Source organism: Branchiostoma floridae, chromosome 4 (genome assembly GCF_000003815.2).
Source record: "Branchiostoma floridae strain S238N-H82 chromosome 4, Bfl_VNyyK, whole genome shotgun sequence".
Taxonomy (NCBI): domain Eukaryota; kingdom Metazoa; phylum Chordata; class Leptocardii; order Amphioxiformes; family Branchiostomatidae; genus Branchiostoma; species Branchiostoma floridae.
The window spans coordinates 202276-226204 of record NC_049982.1 but is presented as its reverse complement, the minus strand read 5'-3'; the positions used below and the strand labels follow the sequence as shown (position 1 = coordinate 226204).

The 23929-nt window shown below is 40.0% G+C and overlaps 1 protein-coding gene across 1 annotated transcript in view; it reads left to right on the top strand.

The window, feature by feature from the left end:
- Positions 1–4228: 4228 nt before the first annotated feature.
- LOC118414622 (receptor-type tyrosine-protein phosphatase R-like) overlaps positions 4229–23929 on the top strand; it is a 34422-nt gene continuing 14721 nt past the window's right edge. Inside the window, exons 1-4 of the mRNA XM_035818796.1 lie at positions 4229–4418; positions 5803–5940; positions 9291–9442; positions 16629–16742. Coding sequence (XP_035674689.1) covers positions 4271–4418; positions 5803–5940; positions 9291–9442; positions 16629–16742 — 552 coding nt within the window. The 5' untranslated portion in view covers positions 4229–4270. The remainder of the gene's footprint in view (positions 4419–5802; positions 5941–9290; positions 9443–16628; positions 16743–23929) is intronic.

The window sequence follows — 23929 nt, the reverse complement described above, 5'->3', positions numbered from 1 at the left end:
AATGGAGGAGCGATATCCCTTACAACATATCCGAGCTTGGTATCGGACTCCCACCCAGGGATCTTCTGTTTTGGAAAAACGAGAACAACGTGGCACTGCACTCAAAGTTAGTAACTTATACAGTAGCGACAGAAGGTTTTTTCTTTTACTTCCCCGACCGAAGTTAGGTAAGTAAGGTAGTGAGAAAGGTCGTATAAAGTGCCTTTCCCAAGGGCACAACGTCGGGGGCACGGCGGGTATCGAACTCGGGATCTATAGATTTCGAGCCGAACGCTCTACCAGTTACGCCACACAGGACACCACGTAACATGGTCCAAACGTAAATGCTGCATGTATGGGTAAGCTACCTTATGCCAGTCTTCCTATTGGGATTTCACGTTGTGAGAAGAGCCGGATGATGATAATGTAAGTCGTGATAAGATTAGAGCACCTGTGTTATCAAGGTATGTTATGACGGATTTATTTTTGTTACCAACCTTTACAGAATATTAATCTGCGCATGTTGTGCTCAACATCTCAAGGAGATGCTGGTCTGAAATGCTGCAGTTCCTGAAAAAGATGCTAGGCCTTATAGGGGATCAAAATCGCCATGTTTCTCCGGTACCTCAATAACCACACACATACAAATGTATTCATTCATCAAAGCTATCTCGAGCAATATGTGCAAACACACGTATAGAATTCGAACCTAAAAGAGTGCCTCATTCTTGTAGATAATTATTAAAGTAACACAATGACCGTGTTCAGCAAACCATCTTTCTAGCCACCTACAGCCATACTGGCAGGTGTAATCAATGCCAATTAACCTATACTCCCTTCACGTACATGATAAGGTCGACCAGTAGTCATTGCATGTAATAGAACAAATTGTGAGCTGCAAAATGTGCAGCGTTCTCTGGTTTAAACGTAGCTAGCTTGGTTACTTGTTGGACATTATCATGTGATGTGAATGGTAGTACGCGTCGAAAAAATCAACCTTTTAGAATAAAAAAGGCTATACTATACAATATAGGTCAGAATCGTAGTGATTATTTTTCGTCGATCGAAAGTCCAACATCGATAATTTTGAAAATAACGTTATGTTGTCTTTGACTTTATTGACGATGAGACAAGTCATTTTGAATATAACGTTACCGTTGTTAAGTTACATTCTTGAAAATATAGCCGATGAATGGCTGGATATGCATTTGATTTGCTCTCTAACGTTTTCAAGACCCTGCCTGGATGAAATAAACATAAACGCGGTATCGTCCGGTAACATTTGGGACACATAAAAACACGGCAGGTGTTTTGAAGACACAGCATCCCGCGGCATATCCGGCCGGAACAACCGTTATCTCAACACCCGGATGTATGACGTCAGCGCCCACAGTGTCTCCCTCCGCGGGCCTTCCGCCGTTGCCATGGAGATCGAACGGAGGGGGTTAATCTGAAGGTCGCTCTGTGAAGCGTTTGATGCAAATATTGCCTCGTGTCCGGATATTAGAGTTATCAATGGCGGCAGCTCAGATGCAGTTTTTGGTTGTGTTACAGCGGAACAGGAAAGAATGGGCGGCTATTTAATTTTGTACAATGAATTGTTATGATTTCATTGCATACAAACACAGTAAACCGCCACACACTCAAGCAATTACTAACATTGAGAGAGTTGGGTGAGAGAGAGAGAGAGAGAGAGAGAGAGAGAGGGGGGGAGAAAGAGAGAAGAGAGGGGGAGAAAAAGAGAGGGAGAGCAAGAGAGAAAATACAACAAGTAAAAATAAATGAAATGCATAAAATGAAATACATGAATATTAAGTAAAAGTATCTAATAAATCTTTTTGGCCATGCGAGGCATTGCTGATTGTCAGTACGATTAACTCCAACACATTTCTTATGGGTCTAAAATCATCTACGAGTTTCAGTTGCTACGAACGTTTTACATCAACATCAATAACAGCTATCTGGCTGAAAATAAGCGGAACTCATAAAATGGAATACTAATCATAACAACTACTCTGAATCCGTTTCGGAGGAATTTTCTGCTTGTTGTAACTATGACAGTTGGTCCGTTGTTAAAGACTACACATCGTCTTTTAGGTTTTTCATGAATGGCCCTATTAAAGATCATCTTCGTGGTTCATCTACTGCTTACGTTTTACGTCAACAGAACACAAAAGGTCAACTGCGAGTCACGAAACGGCAGCAAACCGCGCAATTACGGGATGACCTTGTGGTTGACCTTTTCTGACTTCTGGCTAATGATGTAGTATTGAAAGGGTATTTCCCTCCTACGAGTAAAGAATGATGACCGACTCCACCCACTCTCAACCTAATCTCCAAGCAGATCCTACGGTTACTAAGCATCAAAAGCTGGCAGAGGAATCAAGCCGGCCTAGGAGTGTGTATGCGATCGGAGGTTCTGCCTCTAGTCGGTGGGAAAAACGCTATTAACATCCAATTGTTGCCTAATCAAACTGAATTGAAACGCTCCTCCCTGTTTCAGTGAAGGCAGATCCCCGGTGCCCGTTTGACTCCCTTTCAGGCCGGCTATACTCCATGGTCAGCTTTGATACTATCTTTGTACCTCGTACAATTGTTGTGCAATAAAGTTATACTCTTATGGCACCGTAGGATCTGCTTGGAGATCAATTCAACCGGCTCACTGAGTCAAGAACGTGCAATGTGTTTAATAAAGTACTACTTACTCCATTGCCATCATCGCCACGTATTGTACAGTACGTATTGTAGACCTTTGGCGCCAAAACCGCAACTTATTCTGAATTTGACATCTACAACTGATTTTCATCATATTCGCCGTCATTTTTTCCACATTTTCAGTGCAGGTAAACAACGCAAAGGGAGAGAATTGTGCGAAGTCTCCGATATGTATGTAGCTGTACTTCCTTTCGGTGTAGCACACCAGCTTCGCAGGCACACGGCGCGGCAGCAGCTGGTTATGTTACATTGAACGGCCCGTCACACCTAACTTCTGCACATCTACATGCAGCTTTTAGGCCGAAGACCAAGGTTAAATAAAGGTTGGAAAAAAAATCCCCGAATTTACAGCGAAGATGCCCCTACTGTGCTTGATGGTACTGGGATAACAGATTCCATTCTTCGATCATAGTTCTGCGAAAATACAATGTTTGAACACATCAATCCTTTAAGGTTGGTACTCAGTCGGTATGTCCAACAGTTCATTAGCCATCTTGTGCATCACGCAAAGTCTGGACATTTTCCTTCTGATTTCAAGCGACATTCACTGTAAATCTTTCATTTTGATAGCACTAGTTGTCGTGAAGAGCTGGGAGATTGATTCTGTGCCCTTTTTTATGTAATACTTTTTGGCAGTCTACCGGGAACTTCCCAGACCACATTCAAATGCTGTGAATATCGCTTCAACTTATGATGCAACAAAAAAAGGAAGAAAATAAAAAACAAACAAACTGCAACAGTGACTTAGTGTTTTGTTTTCATGTTTAGATCGATCGAATAAGCAAAGGTTCAAACTTGGACGCGTGGTTACAGAAACCATCATTTCTGAACACCAAAAACAAACAGATCTGGAGGTAACGTTATATGTATTGGCACGAAATCTCATCTAGTTGTATGTTATACTTTGCAATGTTTTGTTGTTATGTTATCCGGTGTGAGTAATGTTTTGTTGCAATGTTGTACTTTTTACTGCTTGTTGCAATGTTGTACTGTGCACTGATGTTTTGAAGCAATATAACGTTACTTTGTCACGTTTAACTGCAATGTTGTACAATGTACTGTTTTGTTATCATGTAATGTTTTGCTATAATATTGCTATTTAAGTATTGTTTTGTCGCAATGTTGTACTGACATGTTTTGTTGTAATGTTGTACTGTGTACCATGTGTACTGTCTTGTTGTTCTACTGTGTAACGTTAAATGCTTTGTTGCGCAACATGTTTGAGTGTATAATGTTTTATGAAACAACTAAACTAAACTTAACCAAACACTTATTAAGCATGACATGATGACATGGACTTTAATACCCAAATCTAAAAGTGTAAAATGCTTTGTTGTAATACAATGTAACGTTACCTGTGTAGTTTGGATTTGTTCACGGAAACGCCGTGTTGTGTATTGTATTGTTGTATTGCGCTGTATTGTTCAGAGTATTGTTGTGTTTGTCGTGTAACGTGTTGTGTTGTGTTGTCTTGTAGCCCAGTTTTTCCCTTACACAGACACAGCTGCCACCTCCATTCACCCGCTCGTTTCTTCATTCACCCCGGGAATCTATTATTTATGAATGACGTGTGCACATGCGCGCTGTGCAGCGGGATGTTGTGTACGTGTTGTTGTCGCCAGCCCGAGCCAAGATGGGCCGATACGGCCTGATATGGCTCAACCTGCGGCTGCCAGCCGCTCTAGCCGCTTGCTGCACCCTCCTAGTACTTCCACCAACCTCAGGTGAGCTCAGATCTGCACGGTTTTGCACAGAAACGTCTATTTGTGGGGCTGTTTCTGAGAGACTCCCAGGTCCCACTGCGGCGGCCATGTTTGTAATGTTGTCCTTAAAGTGTCCGCCTTCGTGAAATATTATCGATGACACGAAACCGTAAATTTTCTACATGTCAGACGGTCAAAGCTAGCTGTCAACATTGCTAGAATGTATGCATTTGGAGTAGGTTCGTGTAAACGTGAATGTTAGCTGAGGTTGTGGTTGTTTGCGAGGTTGAACGACATTGCCCCAGATAACGGTCATATGGGACTCGAACCCTGCACTGCAAGTTTACCTGGCACTGTGCAATATAAAATCCCTTTGAATTGGGGGAGGTGTTACCTTGTACGCGCGGATTTAGGATTAGGGTTTAGAGTTGGGATTATCCGTTGGAATGCAGGATTTACTCTTGAATTGACTGTTCCGACCTGTCAGCTGATCCTGTCAATAGCAGTTTTGCTTGTCATGATGTGTGTAACGTTAGGGTTATGTCATGGACTTAGAATTAAGGGAAGCGGGAACATACCTTGATGCCGCAAGTCACCCACCCGTCCTCCTGTACAACAATGTCCCTACACACCTGACCTCAAAGTCTTGTTCATGGGTCAGCGATTTTTGTTGTGCAGCCTCTGAGTGTCCTTTTTGTTTTGTCTTATGCTTGACTAAGATTCTAACATAAACAAAGCAAAAAGAAAAAGCAAAAGAAAACACAAAAACTGTAATGTATTAGTTGTGTCGCAGACACCGTTTGAAAGGGAAATTTATCTTTTGTGTACCAAATTTTGTTCAGTCTGAAATTTCATTAACCTTGCACAACCAAAGGACGTAGTCAATTAGGCACTACATGTACATTTGGGTGAGTTCATTGGACAGTATCCATTACAGTGCACTGAATGCAGGGTCAGAAGCGGTTGAAACTGCACTGAAAGCTCTTTGCATTATGTAAGATCGTGTGATAACATTGCCTTCATTTGTTTGTTTTTGCTAGATCGGACTTTGGCCTCAGAACAGGACAGATTTTTATCATTTCTTTTGAGTCAATTTTTACTGATGTTTAGTCAATTTTTGGTAAATAGTCAGAATCCTGCAATGCTGGAAAACAAAACCACCTGTATAGGTAGGTTAGTGTATTTCTTGTCTACCTCCGTGGGTTTAAGACTAAGAGTTAGGATGCCTCATTTTCTCCAGTATTCCAGTTTATTATCTGTACACTCAGATAAGACCTTTGACCTCCAACCTTGAAATCTTGAAGAACGGCTTAGACCGAAGATGTATCGCGGTTGAATAAACTTTAGGTAAAAAAATATTAACTTGTTTGAAACTTTGCAATCAGTTTTTCCTTATCCCCACCAGTGTGCCAACTTGCCAGGCAGACCAGCCAGATCGTTGACCCTGCCGACCTCTCCACAACAGCCGATGACCTCTCACCTCTGGCCCCGAACTTTGACCTGCCTGACCGTGACTTCAGCTTTATCCAGGACTTAGAACAGGGTATGTATAACTGAGTACATCTCAAAATTTTTTTAATCTTTTCACAACAAACAAACAATACATCAGAAATTTTGTCATGCTAATGTATTAATGATATATTAGAATTTTCTTGTTTCTTGTGTACTAGAAGCCATTAAACTGCACATTTTGTGTAATCATCCGGATGGTGCAAGGAGGCAAAGTTATCCACCTGAACCGCACCACGACAGGATTTGTTTGATTTTATGATGCAATCAACAGAAGTGTCATTCTGTTAACTGTGTGCAATTAACTGGCTTCTAAGTACTATACTTCTATAGCATCTTTGTGCACATAACCCTACAAGAATACATTTTGTATCCATGTACAAATTTGTTCCCAGCCACGTGTGGCCTTTTCTACCAATAGAATCAGTATATACCCAGGGTTTGCACACATCTGATTTACATACATATAATAATTATACTTAAATTGTAAACATCCATTTTGGCCATTCTTTGTTGCATATTGCAAGCACTATAGGTATTTGGAATCCCTGTTGAAGGTAAATAGCGGGTCAATAATGACCTTCGGCATTTGTCCCTGAACTCTGACACCTGACCTTTGACACACATTATATTGACCTAGTTTCCTGGTAGAAGACAAGAGCAACAAGGTCATTTATTGACATGATTTTCCCACAATTGAGTTTAATTAGAATATATTGTTTATTTTAGTAGTTACAACATAGGAAAGCTACATTCTTTTTTTTTTGCAGCCTCAGACTCACAGTACGTTTTAGTGTACAATTGGATAATCATCCCTGTCATTGGTGCTAAGAGACCATTCATTTTAATAACTTGATTTTCCAACAATTGAGGTTAAGTAGAAGTTATGGTTTATTTTAGTAGTTACAACATAGGAAAGATACATTCTGTTTTTTTGCTGCCTCAGACTCACAGTACGTTTTAGTGTACTATTGGATAATCATGATCAGTTAATCACCCCTGTCCTTGGTGCTAGAAGAACTGCCAAACCTTGATTTTCCCACAATTGAGGTTGAGTAAATGTTGTTTATTATATTTTTTTTTATATATATATATATATATGCAACGACTGAAATATATATATATATATATATTTTTTGTTTTTTTTTGTGTGCAGCCACTCATGTCTTGGATAATCATGAGATCAGTTAATCACCCCTGTCCTTGGTGCTAGAAGACATTGAGGAGATGTTATTTATTTTAGTCATTGCAACATATATTGTTTTTGTGCAGCCTCTCACTTATTGAATTACATCAGTTACGTGTTTAAGTGTACAACTGATGAGTTAGTCAGTTAGTCACCCCTGTCCTTGGTGCTGAAATACCATTTATTCTGGAATCTGTCTGTGTGTGCCAGTTGCAAATTTCAGATGATTATGACTTGATTTGATTGCTTGCTTGCTTGCTTGCCTGATTGATTGATTGATTCATTCATTCATTCAGTTGTTCATTCACTCAGTCATTCATTCCTTTCTCTGCTTACACAGTCTTTTCCCATCCTTATCACATCTCAAATTCTTAAAAATCAAACTGGACTAATTTTTTGCGAGCAAAAAAAAGTTTCAAACCCAGCTTCAGTATATTCTTTATACTTCATAAGCTACTCTGTATGGTGTATTATTCAACAGTGACAATGTGTGGATTATGTTCATGTATTTTACTGGAAAGAAATTTCTAGGTTACAGATTGCATGCTTGTTTTTTCTTCAAAGTTGTCCTAGTTTTTTTGGTCCTAAATGAAAAACAGGATGCGTGAATTTGCTTTATTACTTTGATCAGGCGGATATTAAAGGTGACTATAGGAAGTCCTTAGGGGTTAGTTAGGGGACATCAAAGATCTACTTTGCACTTTGTTGTCTTTGATCTTCTTAAGTTCGACTGAGTCGCCGTCTTTTTCAAAGCTGATCGAACATCAAACAATCACACAGTTGATTAGAGTGTTAAGCTGCAGTTTGCAGAAAAATAGCGACTTCAAAATTGCCAGCAAAAAATGAATATAGATGATATGAATAAAGATTGTAGGCTTGGTGTACTGTTACTAATATAAGAAGTTAGGAAATTATGGTCTCAAAATTCAAATCTGCATCACGTTGAGTTCGTTATGTCATTGCAGTTTTCTAGCTAGCATACTTTGAGTTTGAGTGCAGTGCCCCCCTATGCTTAATGATTTGGATCCCTATGCTATATTTTAACCAGTGTAGAGGGTGAATAGACTATTTGACCCAGATTAAAGAGCTTATTTACAGTTTTTAGTTCAAATCCCAACAGCTGGTAGCGTTACTTCTCTTTGAGTTGTTCAAGATTCCAAGGATCAAAAGGAAGTGACAAAAATATAATTAGGTCCATGACGTCCTTTGTAGCGTTTGTATGATTCCGCCTTTTTTTTTCCACCAATTTCCTGAGAGAGTTTGTAGTGAAATGCATGCTACAGCAGTGAAGCACGGGCGGGACTTGTGGTCTCTTTAAAGGAATATTTGACATTTCAGTTGGAACAAGAAAGCTTTAAAGTTATATGAGAAGTAATGACTATAATATTATCAAACAAAACTAGCATTTCGTACAAAATATTCTCTACATCAAAGATAAGTATTGTAAATGCAGAAACTTTTGCGGTGGTTTAATGTTCGCTGGCTGGCTGCTTTGCCGTGAATTTAAAACCACCGCAAACATTTTTCCATAGCAGTAAGAGAATACAGTGTATACCAGGTGCTACTGCAAACTTAAAACCACCGTGAAAAGTCCTTTTTCCATCCACCGCAAAGTTAAATCCCGCGAAATCATATGCATTTACAGTACTTGAACTTTAAACTTTATTCATCACGACATTTTGCAGGCTAAAAGTACATTATGTAAAGAGTGAATTGAGCTGGCTGATACACATGTATGCACCTGGCATTAGAAATAATGGACTATTGAAATTGACCTACCAAATACAAGGAGGACACACTACCCACTTGCCCATTGCACCTTTTCATGATCGTAAGAGTTCTTCGAATTCATCACAAAATATTCACTGTTGTTTCCCAGTACTTTACATGATTCAGCCAGGGATGGAACTCACAACCTACCACAACCACCCACTCGGCCACTGTACCATTTTCATGATTGTAACAGTTTTTTGAATTCATCACAATTCAACTCTACAGCAGTTACTGGAAAAATAACTTACTTCCGGACGTTTCGAATGACATCCAGCACTCTTCTTAATTGATTCAGCATCACTAGAATGAACAATTCAATACAAGTACAGCTAACTAGAAAAAAAAAAAAAACTAGTTTAACATGTCAATTTAATAACTCCTATGGAATATCACAAATATTTCACTGCTGTTTGAACTTGTTACAGAAGCACCCAGTGATGAGGCAGCCCATGTCAGCGGGGAAGGTGCCAGCGGTGACGCCGAGAAGCGGACGATAATCGTGCAGGAGGCAGGACAGGACACGAGAGCCATCGCCACAGAGGCCGCCGAAGTGCCAAGCCAGTATGTACTTGTTGTGGTGAGTCAAATTTATTCCAAAAACGATCTAACAATGCAAATTTGAACAAACGCTATCTAATGTCAATTACTACTATACTCACTCACTCACTATCTGTTATATCCGTTAAGCTATACTATATAACGCTAGTTCACCTTTATCCGTTTTGGGTAACCTATATCCGTTGCTTTTAAAAACAGGGTATTTGTGGATATCACATTGACGGACGTTGGTTTAAAATTTCAATATATTCAGTACATTGAAGTTTCAAACTACCACCCGTCAAATGGATGTGCCTAGATACACTGTTTTGCTAAACATCGGATATAGGTTACCCCGCGGATAAAGGTGAACTAGCATTAACCAATGTTAACAGATAATAGCAATCTGTCAACCCCTTCTTAAAAATCATCTCTTTCATCATTTTCCGTTGTGTGCCCCACCCAATCCCTACTCCCGCACCCCCCGCAAGAGTTATATACAGTCAAACCTGTCTATAGCGGCCACTCAAGGAACTGGAGAAATATGGCCACTATAGACAGGTGGCCACTATAGAGAAAATGTTGATCAATTGACCATGAGCAAGCTACACATGATTTCAGTTCCCACTAATCTTTCTCACCAAGTAACATTGTTTCAATCGGTAACTTCATTGGTAAAGACTTGCACTTTAATGCTCAAGGCATGCATACCTTGTGCTACCGCCAAAATGACCCTGTCAGGAACTCCGAATCCTCGCAAACTACAATTTCAAACTCGGTACAGGGTAACATAAGGCTGCAGTATGGTTGCAATAGGCCCTGATTCTTTATCAGCGCAACCGGGAATCGCGTGGTCGTGGCCGCGTTGGACAGGTGGCCGCTAAGCCTATTTCTTAATCATTACGAATCCAAGGAACCGACAAAATGTGGCCACTATGGCCAGGTGGCTGCTATGCAAAGGTGGCCGCTATTACAGGTTTGACTGTAATAGATTTGCAACCTTACTCCTCAGGCCTAAAGTAAAGAGACTTAAACACATTCAAGTATTCTTCACACCATTTTTACCCAAAATAAATCCAAATGCTTCTAAAACATTTGCCACCTGCATGGATAAGTCCTTGATGTTAATCACCAAACTTCCTGTCAAACAAAGTCATGTGTATGTAGCATCTGTGTCCCCTCGTGATTGTGTGGGTGTGAGCTGCTTATGTAACCTCGGCAAGAGACGATTGCATAACATAAAATTTAACGTAAGGACTGGAAATGTGTGAAATCATGCATATGGAATGCAATTTAAATCATACCATTTAGTACATGAATCATGTACAGTAGAAGCCGTTTAATTGCACTCCCCATTTGCCAGTACATTTTGTGCAATTATCCGGATGGTGCAACAAAGCGAAGTTATTCAGCTGGACCGCATCATTACGGAACTTTGGGATAACGTGCAATTAACAGAAGTGTGCAGTTATCCGTTGTGCAATTAACTGGCTTCTACTGTATTTGTAATTAGGAGCTGTGATTTGCGCAGCCCTCGTTGTTAGACATGGATCTGTACCTAAACAATTCTACATATCATTTCTTGTACCTGACAAGATACCATAAGTAGGTTAAATGTAAGTACACTGTGGTATTTTCTTTAGGAAAAAATTGCAAAGGGGAGGCATTGCAAGGATGCGGAGCAACCAAGCAGGGGGGTGGAATAGAAGGGGGGTCCTCCTTACCATGGTGTGGACAATAACAGTTAAGATGAGACAGTTAAAATGGGACATTGTAAGGCTTCCCAAGGGACAAAAGTACTGTCAGACAGGTCACAGGTGATCACGAAGATTATGCCCGTCATCATAATGTCTATTCAGAATTTTTATGCTTGCCAGAGTATCTGCTCCCCAGGGTAAGGGGGTGCATGGGCAGGGCATGTGGCCACAGCTTGTGATGCTGTAATCCTCTTTAGACAAAGCCCAGAGTACAGGTACATTTTCAGGTGCACATCGGAATAATCCCAAGTTACTGAGGTTTACAGACATTCAGGTATTTTGGATCAGAACCTTTTAACAACTCATTCAGTCATTGTACAGAAAAATACAGGTTCAAGTACAAGTACAGTTACAGAAACACCATGTCCTTTGTGAACATTGTATGAGGCAATTTAGTCTTCGAACTATCATCTTGTACCTGAAATTGTGTGTTTAAATAAACCAGCTCTCTGAGTCTCTCTCTCTAACTTCACCTAAATATCTGCGGAGTGACCTTTGTTATTTTCATAAACTGTGTTTACGGATATCAAATGGATGTAACATTACATATGAAGAACTTTATTGCACGACAATTGTTCGCGGTACAATGTATGGCAACAACTATTTCACAAAGTACAAAATAGAGGTATAGGATGAAGCTATTAACAACCGAGGTAGCATAACAATTGAATAAGGGCTAACATAATAGTAGATGCAATGGAGTAGGCTAATCATTTGGTTTGGGTATTCTTTCTAATAGCAGAGCAGTTATTTTGCATATTTTTGCTATGAGGGTGCTCCTTAATTGTAGTTGAATGTATATTCCACTCTATTATAAAACAATCTTTATTGACACGACAAAAGTACAGCGACTTTCGTAAGGTCTACATGTATAACAACTACTTACAGTACAACTAAACACACATATATGGATATCTATAGGTGTGATTAAATCAACATATAGGGTCTAGCATGTCATTAACACTATATATTATATAGTGCTACATGTAGGAAAGTACAAATTACTATTACAGACTAGCAAGTATAGTACTTACACAGTTGGTACAGGAGGCCAAGGATCGGTACACACCCATATTCATTGGTCATGAATAAGTGCACATTGCTTAGAAATTGAAAAAGGTCGTCACCGTAACACACCAGCCACTCAGAGACTGTGTCCTACATGTCATGAAAATATAGAAGATGAATTCCACTTTGTTATGAAATGTCCCACCTACAGTAAAGAGAGAGAAACATTGTTTAAGAATATTAGAACCAAAACACACATCTCTCTCGCTGGTGCAGAAAGCAATATTTTCCATGTATTGCTCTCATGTTCAACTCATATATCCGTTTACGTAGGCCAGTTTCTTTGTAATGTATTCCAAATGCGAGATCAGATTAATCATACATAACTGTACTATTATCGATAATGTTTTGTTGTTGTTTTGTATGTAGCCTCTTAGTACTACTGTCTGTATAGCTATTAGTTGTTATTATTTGCCATACATTGTACCCTGTGCGATTGTTGAGCAATAAATTCATTCATTCATTCATTCATTCATTCATTGTTACTGATCTGTGCAGCTAGCAGCAGTGCAAGGCAGGGCTCGATATTTATTTTGGGAGATTAGGTGTGCTGGTTTCACCCAACCTTTTTAAAAAAAAGTTTTGGAGTGGCAAAATTTTCGATGAAACCAAAGTCCAACTTCAAATTCTTAAACAAGACTACTATGACAGACATTCTATTATCTTTCCAGCAATTCCATATTGAGAGTATGGTGCATAAAGTTACACTAAAGAGATCAGATTCTGATGTCTTTACATATGCGTGTGTAAATCTGCAAGAACGTTTGTGTGCACTGGTGCACCCACAGAATTTTGGATGCACAGCTCCAATTTTAGGTGCACCAGGGTGCACATGCACCCAGTATTTTGAGCCCTGATTGGTCATGGTACTCTATTGTATATGCATGTACAGAATAATACAGGTACAAGACAGTACATTGTACAGTTACAGGAACAAGTAACACTAGTTCAACTTTATCCACTGGGTATTTTTTTTAATAGTCTATGGGTATCAAGTGGTCATTGAAGTGGATGTACATGACATTGTACATTCTAGTGTACATGTAATGTCATGATGCATGCTCCTACTGTAGTTGACGGCAACAAATACCACTCTATGCTAGTGTTGGAAACTACGAATTACTAAGTACACTGTGAACTGTTAGGCACAGGCACACACCCATATTCATTGGTTATGGTACTGTTAGATCTGTGCAGCTAGCAGCATGCGAGGTAACGTGAGCGCGTGGGCGGCCCAGACGGTCACGACTCACGGCCCCCGGTGGCGTTTTTTTTTACGCAGTGTGTGGGCGGAATATTATCCAGAGACATGTCATAATAGTATAGAGGCAAACTGCGAACTACATTAGCTCGGAAGTTCATCTGTGACTGTTCAGCTTGGTAAAAGTCATTCTGGAAAGTGTTAAACTGTGATTTTCAACACAAAAAAATTGGACTAACCAAATTATCCAGAGACTCTGGCTTGTCATAAGATTACAGAGTTAGCTACCAACTACATTAGCTTGGAAGTTCATCTGTGTCGGTAGAAGTCATTCCGGGAAAAAGTTAAACTGTGATTTTCAACAACAAAAAATGGCTATTAACCAAATTTTTGACTGAACAACGCCAGTCTTCATCAAGTGATGAAAAGAAAAATAGGCAAGACATTTTTTGACTCAGATTCTCAGAACAACACCTGTCTTTGTCAAGAACGGGCAATCCACTCCGGCTTGTCATAACAGTATAGAAGCAAACTGCAGACTATTAGCTTGGAAGCTCATCTGTATTGGTAGAAGTCATTCTGGAAGAGCTAAACTGTGATTTTCAATGCAAAAAATTGGACTAACCAAGACTCTAGCTTGTCATAACAGTATAGAAGCAAACTGCAGACTACATTAGCTTGGAAGTTCATCTGTGTTGGTAGAAGTCATTTTGGAAAGAGTTAAACAGTACTGTGATTTTCAACACAAAAAATTGGACTAACCAAATATTTGACTGCACAACGCCAGTCTTCATCAAGTAATGAAAAGAAAAATAGGGAAAACATTTTTGACTGAACAACACCAGTCTTTGTCAAGTAATTAACAATCCACTCTGGCTTGTCATAACATTATAGAAGCAAACTGTGGACTACATTAGCTTGAAAGTTCATCTGTGTTGGTATTAGAAGTCGTTCTGGAAAGAGTTAAACAGTGGTTTTCAGCACAAATAAATTGGACTAACCAAATTTTTGACTGAACAACGCGGATCATAATTATACGTTCTTTTCTTTTTTCCCTATTTTTCTTTTTGCATAATTCATACATGTTCAAAGATTCTGAATATTCAGAGTTTCTCGGATATCCAGTGACTCTGGCCTGTCATAACAGAGTTTGTTTTTGTTATACATATTTTGCACAATTAAATATACATTAAGAGAATGCGCGGTCATAGAAAACTACATCAGAAACTTAATAAATACAAAATAAACATCTTTACAGAATGAAGCAAAGTTCAAACTTTACAAAAATGGATTGGCTCATTTTCTGTATTGATCCAAGAAGCATTATGTAAACAGGATGCAAAAAAGGTTATGCCTGGTACCATTTCTTGTTGTTGCCATTTCTCTTGCATACTGTAAATTTGATTATACACGCACTATGGTGGCAGGTGTGCATGTGTTTTGAGGCTTTTTGTCCAAGGAAATAGAGCAAAGTATCTAAAGAACAGTCATTTTTTATCAATTGAAGTTTCTACCGTCAAACAAGTCTAATTTAACAGAGGCAGTTAGCAATGTTTATGTGAAGATAGGAGTAACTACACCAACAGATTCCTTTGATTCAAAGTTTGAAGCAAAATGGACCATTGTTTGAGTATCGCCATTATAATTCACAAACAGTTAGATCCAGGTTCAGACCAGGACCTGATCATCTGGACCTGGACCGTACCTGGACCGTACCTGGACCTGAATTTTCTGTACTGGTACCCACCCATGCATAGTTTGCAGCCTTGTACTACAGTACGTAATCTCCAAGCAGATCCTACAATGGCATAAAAATTAGCACCAAACTGTCCAAGGAGTGCAGCCAAGAGGTATACATTTGCCATGTAGAATCTGTCCCCAGTTGGCTAGAACAATGGCTATTAACATCTGATTGTTTCCCAATCAAACTGTGCTTGCAGTGTAGGTGCTAATTGCCCTCATTCCTGTTTGGTGCTAACTTCCAACTGGGACATGTGCTGGTCACTGACTTTGTCCCAGTGTTATTATATATAAGTCGCTCGTAAAATCATTAGTACTTGGCAACAGGGAGGGGCAGCAACACCATTGTTGAATAGAAATGCTCCGCCCTGTTTCAGTTGAGGCAGGTCCCTGGTAGCAAAACACACTCCTAAGCCAGCTTCACTCCTCTGCCAGCTTTCTCTATCTTATGCTACTGTAGGATCTGCTTGGAGATTATACAGTACGCTGGTAGCCTACTGGTGCATAATGAGGCAGTAGGCGTGCGTGCGTGGGAGGGTGCATAGGTGTCTGGGAGGTCCCCCGGAACAAATGAGTGCCGGCCCTCGCGTGGTGAATTTCACTCCAGGGAACATTATTCATGATGTTAGCTCAAGGAGGTTTTATCAAGGATAAAACCTCCTTGGTCTCACTGTATACTACTCTTCTTTGTTACTTTAAAATTCAAATGCAGAAATGTTCGCGTTTTTTGCGATGACCACTTCACGGCAAACATTTTACTATTGTGGTATTAGACTGCAGTCTATGGCATTACGGCGAACTTAAAACCGCTGCGAAAAGTCCTTTTTCCTGCTAACACGAAATTATATCCCCGCGAACTTAAATGCATTACAGTACTTTTTTTCTAGGAGGCTGAAAGCTCCGGATCTTGGCTTTTTCTAGCATGGTTGAGCCATCACTTCAAAGCAAAACACATTTACCTACAAGTGCATTTCCAATCCCACGTCTTTACCCCCACTGCAAAGCTGGATTTGTTAGGTTTGCTTTTTGTTGAAAAGTGGATAGTCTTTATTTTAGTATTATATATTACCTTACCTGGCCTTATATATTGCCAGCAAAATGTCACATAGCTGTGTAACACTGTATCATGTAAGCAAAGAGTTAAAACTAAAGTAACTGTAACCCTTGTACTCATGAGTTCTTTGTCACACAGCACCTTAAGTGCTGGTAGATTTCGTGTCCAGCCACCAAGCAGCTAATGTCTTGCTGTAGTGTTGAGCTACATGTACATGTACTTGATCAAGTACTTAAGCTTAACATCCAACTCTGGACACAAGTACTAGTAGGAACTTGTTGGAGTTATTAGCCATGCGGCAGTTGCCCTGCATGCTTGGTATTACACAACATTGGGAATTATTCAATTTATTGTATACAACACAAAAGATTAGAGAATTTGTAAAAGTGTAACTTTTTTCCCACAGACTGTTTCCAATCCAAGCAAGCTTCCAGCCAACCAGTCTCTGTCGGCGCGGCTAAAGTCCGGCTTCGCTGCTGCTCTCGGGGTGGCGGAGAGCAACGTTCATGTCATCAACAAGGTCAGACATTCATTTGTTTATTCATCAAGCATAGTAAAATTAACATTTATTATTTCATTAAGAAAGTTACAATATCTGTATTGAATAAGACTGCGAGGCTAGATGTGGAAATAGTTTGCAATTTGTCAGGTATCATCCTCGTACATGGAGAAATCCAACAGCGACACCGCCTGTCTGGATGTACCCTGCTTTCTCAACTGTCACCCTTAGTTCCTGACCGCCCTGCTTCTTAACATTAATGAGCTTATATGCAAGACCCCATTTGAAAGGCCTATTCTCTGATTGGCTGACAGCTAGTTTGGGGGTGACGTCCACAGGAACTAAGAGTGATGGTTGAGAAAGCAGGGTACATCCAGACAGCCGGTTTCGCCGTTGGATGTCCCTGCGTAGGATGATGGCCAGGTATTCAACTTTTTCCAGCTCTGCGATGTTACTAAGCCTTTACTACAAGCAATTTGGTTATCAAAATTTATTTATTTTCAAAATGGCCGTGGTCTCTGTTTTTGCCTAACCCTAAAGCCCTGTAAACCTTAGATCTTACTCCCGCCACTGAAAATACATGATGTAGCTGATGCATATCAATTTGCTTGACTTAAATATACCTTTCATATCTTATGACCTGGATGCAGGCTTTTAGCTAGGATATTATCATAGGGTGTCCAAATTTTTTGCAGTTCGGCGACCGCTGCAGGTATGAGTATTGTAGGGGGTCTGGGGACATCCTCACTCAGAAAATTTAAAAATTTATAACTCTCTGAAACACAATTCCCCACATCTTGAGGTGCAAATTTTGGGCAATGAAGCAAATTTACTGTCAGACAGCCACATGAGACCTGTAGCATCCCTGGTCAATCAGAATTTCATGCTTGTCAGAGGATGTGCTCCCCAGTGTAAGGCCTTACAATTTGAGTTATTTTTTTAACAGGTCGTACAATGTATGCATTGTACGCCTGTATGGCTGCCTGGCTAAGAGCCTGCCTGGATGTGTAACCACCATGGACCAAGGAGGTTATGTAGCCTCCATGTATGGACATACAAAATTTAATGTATCCCAGCTGGGGTTTGCTACTCTGATCACTCCCCTTTCCGGATAACGGCGTCTGACTATTTGCTTGAAACATGCACTGTTATAAGACATTTGCTCAGAGTTGGAAGTTTTGTATCGCCATGGTAATAGCATTTGAAGAGGCATTTGTTCTCCATTACATCACTTCAAGGAAATACTTGATTCCCAAAATAATACAGGAAAGATCACTTAGGACCAAATAATCTAATAGGGACAGGAACCAGAATAGTTTGTGAGGAAGCGACCAAATATTACTGGAAAAACAGGAGATGAAAGAGGATGAAAATCGGGTTACATGTTTTCTTCTTCTTCTAAACCATTCTTCCACTTGTTCTTCTTCTGGTATGAAAGCATGATAACTAGGGGTGGGTACCAACTTACAAAAAATTCAGATACAGGTTTATATACATGTACTCACTAATTATGATGATTAGGTAAGTGTTCTTAATTGTTTCGATTGTAATACTGTGATCTAGAGCTATGCCATCACTATATCTAGCGTTTACATGCCTTATCCCTTTTCTTAAAACATGTGTATACGAACTCACAGAGTTTTTGTTGGACAATGTTGTCTGTGGTTGTCATTATACGTACAAACAGGTTGTCGTTAGTTGACTGTTTACATCGTGTATCTACGTTGAGATAAAAGAGTTGCGTATATCATTGTATAAAGAAAACTCTAATATAAAATGGACTTCATTCTCTATACGGTTGGAGTTACAAAGTGTACAGAGTCTATTATTCGGAGGAGTCTGGTTGTAACTTCCCACTTCAATAATGGACTTCTCCCAGCTCCGGTTTAATCCTCTGATCTCTTCCTTTTCTGGATATAGCGTCTGTCTACATTTGTATTTGCCTGAAACATGCTATTTTGTGAAAGATTTACTCAGAGTCGGACTGTTTTGTATCGCCACGGTAACAGCATTTGAACAGGCATTTGCTAATATTCCATTACACCACTTCTGAGAAATATGTGATGCCCAAAATAATACAGGAAGTGTCACTTAGGAATAAATAATCTAATAGGGACAGGAACCGGAATAGTTTGTGAGGATGCGACCAAATATTACTGGAAAAACAGGAGATAAAGGAGGATGGAAATCAGGTTATATGCTTTGTTCTTCTGATGAATCAATCTTCTACTTCTTCTGGTAAGAAAGCATGATAACTAGGGGTGGGTACCAGGGTTCTAGCCAGGATTTCATTTTAGCGTATACGTAGTGGGAATGGCATGGTAGCGAAGCGACCAATCAGGAGATTGGTGTGGAAGGGGGGTCTTGGCCCTTCCACGGTGAGATTTTGAAAAAGTAGAGTTAAAAGTTGGCACTCTGTTAACATCACATCTAATTTGAAGGGGCATATCATAATTTTTCATTGTTCAGACATTAATATTGATCACTACAGACATTGTTGAACAAGGAAATGATAGCAAAGCACCTCTACCCTAGTTAAAAATTAGCGTAAAAATTAGCGTAGTGGCCCTTATTTTAGTGTAGTGGTCACAAATCATAGCATAGTAACTGGTCCACGGTGGTCACGTTGCTAGGGTAGTATCCGCGTTGCCAGGCCAGAGTGCTCCGCCCACACTCCGGCCCGCGCGAGCCGTGGCGGTGTGAAAAAAACAACACAAATTTCATCCAACATAACGCACGATATGATTATCACATCAAGAAAAAAATATATGCACACGAAAATTACATTAGTTCGCCTTAAAAATATCTCAATTATTTGGGATGACCGTGTGCAAAACGCTTCAAATCGCCCGCTGTTCTATGTGCGTATTGGAGGTCGTTTTGGGTCACTGAACTTTGAACTTTGAATTTAATGCTCTATTTTACGCACCAGGCAAAGCTTTGACCTATGCTTTAGACTTTAGGACCTCTAAGAATATTTCACCTTATGCAGTTTTAAGTGTCTACGACATTTTAGCTAATTTTGTCACATTTTCACTACGTTTTGTCCCATAGTTCCACAGCGATGGAAGAGAATCGATTGATTTTTCTCCAAGATGGCGGCGATAGTTTTTTCTTCACGATGGAGTTTTTTTGGTCAGCTTAAGTGTTAACTACAGGGAGATATGGCTCAAAATACGAATTGTACGTTTTGTTCAGATTTTCACGTGGAAGAATGGCTATGCTCTTGACTTATAATTAGGTTGTCGGCGAACATCAGAGCGGTTTGTTCTTGCCTCCGTACGTTCTTACTACAACAACTTACCTGGGACGGCAGTGATATGGAAATGAGCTGGCGTGGCCCCATTGTTGTCGTCCCCGGCGCGAAATTTGAGAGAGAATTGGCTGTAGCAAATTATTTGTACAGTTTGTTGTGTCTGCAAGAAGCTACCATTAATTCTACAAGATCTTTAGTGCACTTTCGCAGCTGCACTTTCTCCCATAGTTAATATTATTTTAGAAATTTTGAACGAGGTTCCAAATAGTAAAATGGCGTCTTTTCGACTTTCTCTTTGTAAACAAAAGAGAAAACCGGTTTCATCCGGTTCCGCTGTCAGGTAACAACACTACATATCTGACCCCTACTTCACAAAAGTTTGATTTACTACTGTGCTTCTTTGATAGTTAAGTCTAAATCTTTTTCTTTGTAGCAATGAACCGTTTTCATTTTTCTACCAAGGGCGCCAAAAGTTTAGTTTTTTCGTTTAGTGTATGCAAGCCGATAGCACATCAAACGCTTGGGTGTGTAATGTTACAAAGGTTAGTGAATTGCGAACTGCAGATTCTGTTACAAAATTCACGGGAATATAAAATTGTTTCTACAAATAGTGGAGAACGAAGTTTTTTCTTCATTTTTTAGTTATTTTGTAGGACAGGACTAAACACGCCGGTTCGTGAATCTTGATTTGAAGACGCGCTTTGTCGTGAGGTCAGTGTGCATTGCGTTCTCCGTGTGCGGTAAGCTTCCGTGCAAATGTTCAAAATATGAATTTCACTTTACCAAGAAAATAAACTGGTGTCCTGTCGTTCAATTGTGTGTGTGTATGTCACACTGTGTGCGTGTGGAGTGAGAGAGAGAGGGAGAGAATATTAGACTTCCGTAGGAAAGGCCGGGTTGTGTTTATATACGGGCGGGCGGGCTCTACGCCGCCCCCGCTGAATCTTGCAGCTGCGCCCGGCAGTGACGGTCACGGTAAGTTGGGTGAATTTTCATGGTGTTGCGGTTGCTATGCTTTCGTCCGTGCTACCATGCGTTTTATTACTACTTCAAACCCATTCTATAGTATAAGGTATAATTTAAACAAAGAAAATTGCGGGGCAAAGGACGCCAGTTTGAAGTTTACCATGTGATGTAATGCCCAGCGTATTACGGATATCGATACATTCGCCACGTCAAGCGCTGGTATGGACCTAGTTCATTTACAGAATGACGAGAATATAAGGAGTTTGTTATTTGAGAGAACACGTTTATCAAAAAACTTAGGTTGCAATTATTTTCTTATAATTATTTAAATTGAGTCGTTGTGTATACAGGACAGGAACAGACACGCCGGGACTTTGGTCAAAGACGCAATATATCGAGGGGTTCGTTACGTTTGGGTCTAAGTATACTAGTATGGTGAGCTTTCATGTTCTAGATATAGATACTCATCTTCGCTGAAAAATTACTGAATTTCTATCACTCAACTTTTTGTATGTGTGTGTGTAAAAAAAGGCACGGATAATTTTCCGGGTTGTGTCTGTAAACGACGCCCAATGCTCCGTCCCAAGCGGTGACCCGGGAGTGACGGTAACTCCTTCGATCTTTGCTCACCTAAGGTTTAGTTTTAGCATGTTGTGTAATATATAGACAAATATATAGTTCAGAAAGAATTAAAACGGTGGTTTCAATGCCGAGCTCCAGCGTGAGAATGGCCGACAGAAAAGCTCAGGTATTGTTAACTTGGTAAGTGGAGAACAATGGGGGCGGAGAAAAGACGCGCATATCAAAGGAGCAAGTTCGCGTAAAAAAATAGCTCCACTTGGAGCGACCAAAAACAAATGTAATCCCCGCCTACAACGGCGTAAACCAATCAGCAAATGTTGCCAGTAGTGAAATGGATGATTGACATTGATTTCCTCATCCATATGCATGATTTGCGAGTGAGGATTTTTGAGGGCCTTTTTGACCACCGTGGGTCCACTACGCTAAAATGCACTAGCTAGAACTCTGGGTACCAGTACAGAAAATTCAGATACAGGTTTATATACTCACTGATGATGATGATTGAGTAAGTGTTTTAAATTGTTTTAATTGTAATAATGTGATTTCTCTTTCAGTCTCTACTTATCGTAGACATTACAATCCAGTGTCCTAGAAAGACTCTTCAACCTTGCATTCTTCATTCCTATTTAGTATATCCGATTCTACTTTGCAAGGCTGTACTATGTAGTAATGCTATCACGCTTCCTTTTTTTTGCGTAGTAGATAGTACATGTAGGTGTTTTTACATTATTGCGATCAAGGAGTAACAAAACACGCCCACACTTAATTACCGCTGGCAATGAGTCTCCCACTTTCTACACCAGGGCTCGAAATACGTTTATCTGCATACCTGCACTGGTGCAGTTGGCATTGAAAGTTATCTGCACCAGACAAATTTAACCTGGACCACTCTGAATTGCAAGGCCATTTATTGTTGTCATACTTCCTTTTTTTCGAAGTACATGTAGATGCATGTGGGTGCTTTGACATTATTGCGGTAACAAGTAGCGAAACACGCCCACGTTTAATTACCGCTGGCAATGAGTCTCTCGCTTCCTGCATCCTTAGCGACATCGTTATTTTGTCTGCTTGGCTTCCTCCACCCACAGCTTACGTCAGTACTTAAGACATTGTGAAGGTTTCTTAGATTGTAAGGTGCCTTCCTGTAGTCAAGGTTAAGGTGTTATTGGAGGACGTTGTGCTCAGACGGAGGTTGTCTAAGCCTCATTAATTGTGTCTTGAAGAATTTCTTAGATGAATGACATCTTCGTTTAGTCAAAGATGTTATTAGAGTGTGTTGGAATGTCCTTGTGGATGTTCTCATGAATTCTAGAAGACTTTGAAGGTTTCTTAGCTGTTAGACAATTATTCTTCCAGTAGCCAAGGTTAAGATGTTATTGGAGGACGTTGTGCTCAGACGGAGGTTGTCTAAGCCTCATTAATTGTGTCTTGAAGAATTTCTTAGATGAATGACGTCTTCGTTTAGTCAAAGATGTTATTGGAGTGTGTTGGAAGGTCTTTCTGGATGATCTAATGAATTCTAGAAGACTTTGAAGGTTTTACTTTGAAGGTTTCTTAGCTGTTAGACAATTATTCTTCCAGTAGCCAAGGTTGAGATGTTATTGGAGGACGTTGTGCTCAGACGGAGGTTGTCTTAGCCTAATCAATCGTGTCTTGGAGAATGGGAGGTATTCTTGTGAACTCCAGGATAAGACATAAAAGTTTTCTTAAATGTTAGATGTCTTCTTTCAGTCCAGAAGGAGGGCACTGATGATTGTGCCCAGACGAAGGTTGTCTTAGCATGATCAATTGTGTGTCTTCGAAGATTTCTTAAATGTGTGACATCTTTCTTTCGTTTATTCAAGGTTAAGCGGTTATTTAAGGTCGTTGTTCTCAGAAAAGGTTGTACAACTAAAGCCTGATTAGTTGTGTCTTGGTGGATGTTCTTGTGAATTCAAGGTTAAGACCTCGAAGATTTCTTAGATGTATGACATCTTCTGAATCGTGTAGTCAATGTTAAGGTGTCACTGGAGGACATTGTGCCAAGCAAGACTAATTCACTGTGATCAATAGTGTGTTGTAGGATGGGAGGTTTTGTTATCTGCTCCAAGTTTAGCCTGATTAAATCTCGCTTATAGCAGCCCGGCAAACATCTGCAGGGAGGGGCCAGTTACAGCCCTGGACAGCGGAGTTTGTGTTACACAGACTACTCCAAGTTAACTAGCTTACAATCTCCAAGCAGATCCTACGGTGCCATAAGATAGTATCAAAGCTGGCCAAGGAGTATAGCCAGCCAAAGGGAGTCAAACAGGCTTTGATACTATATTACACCACCGTGGATCTGCTTGTAGATTAACTAGATTAGTGCACATCCTTGGGACACATTACAGTAAATTGATCATTGTCAAAAACTGTCCAAAGTTAC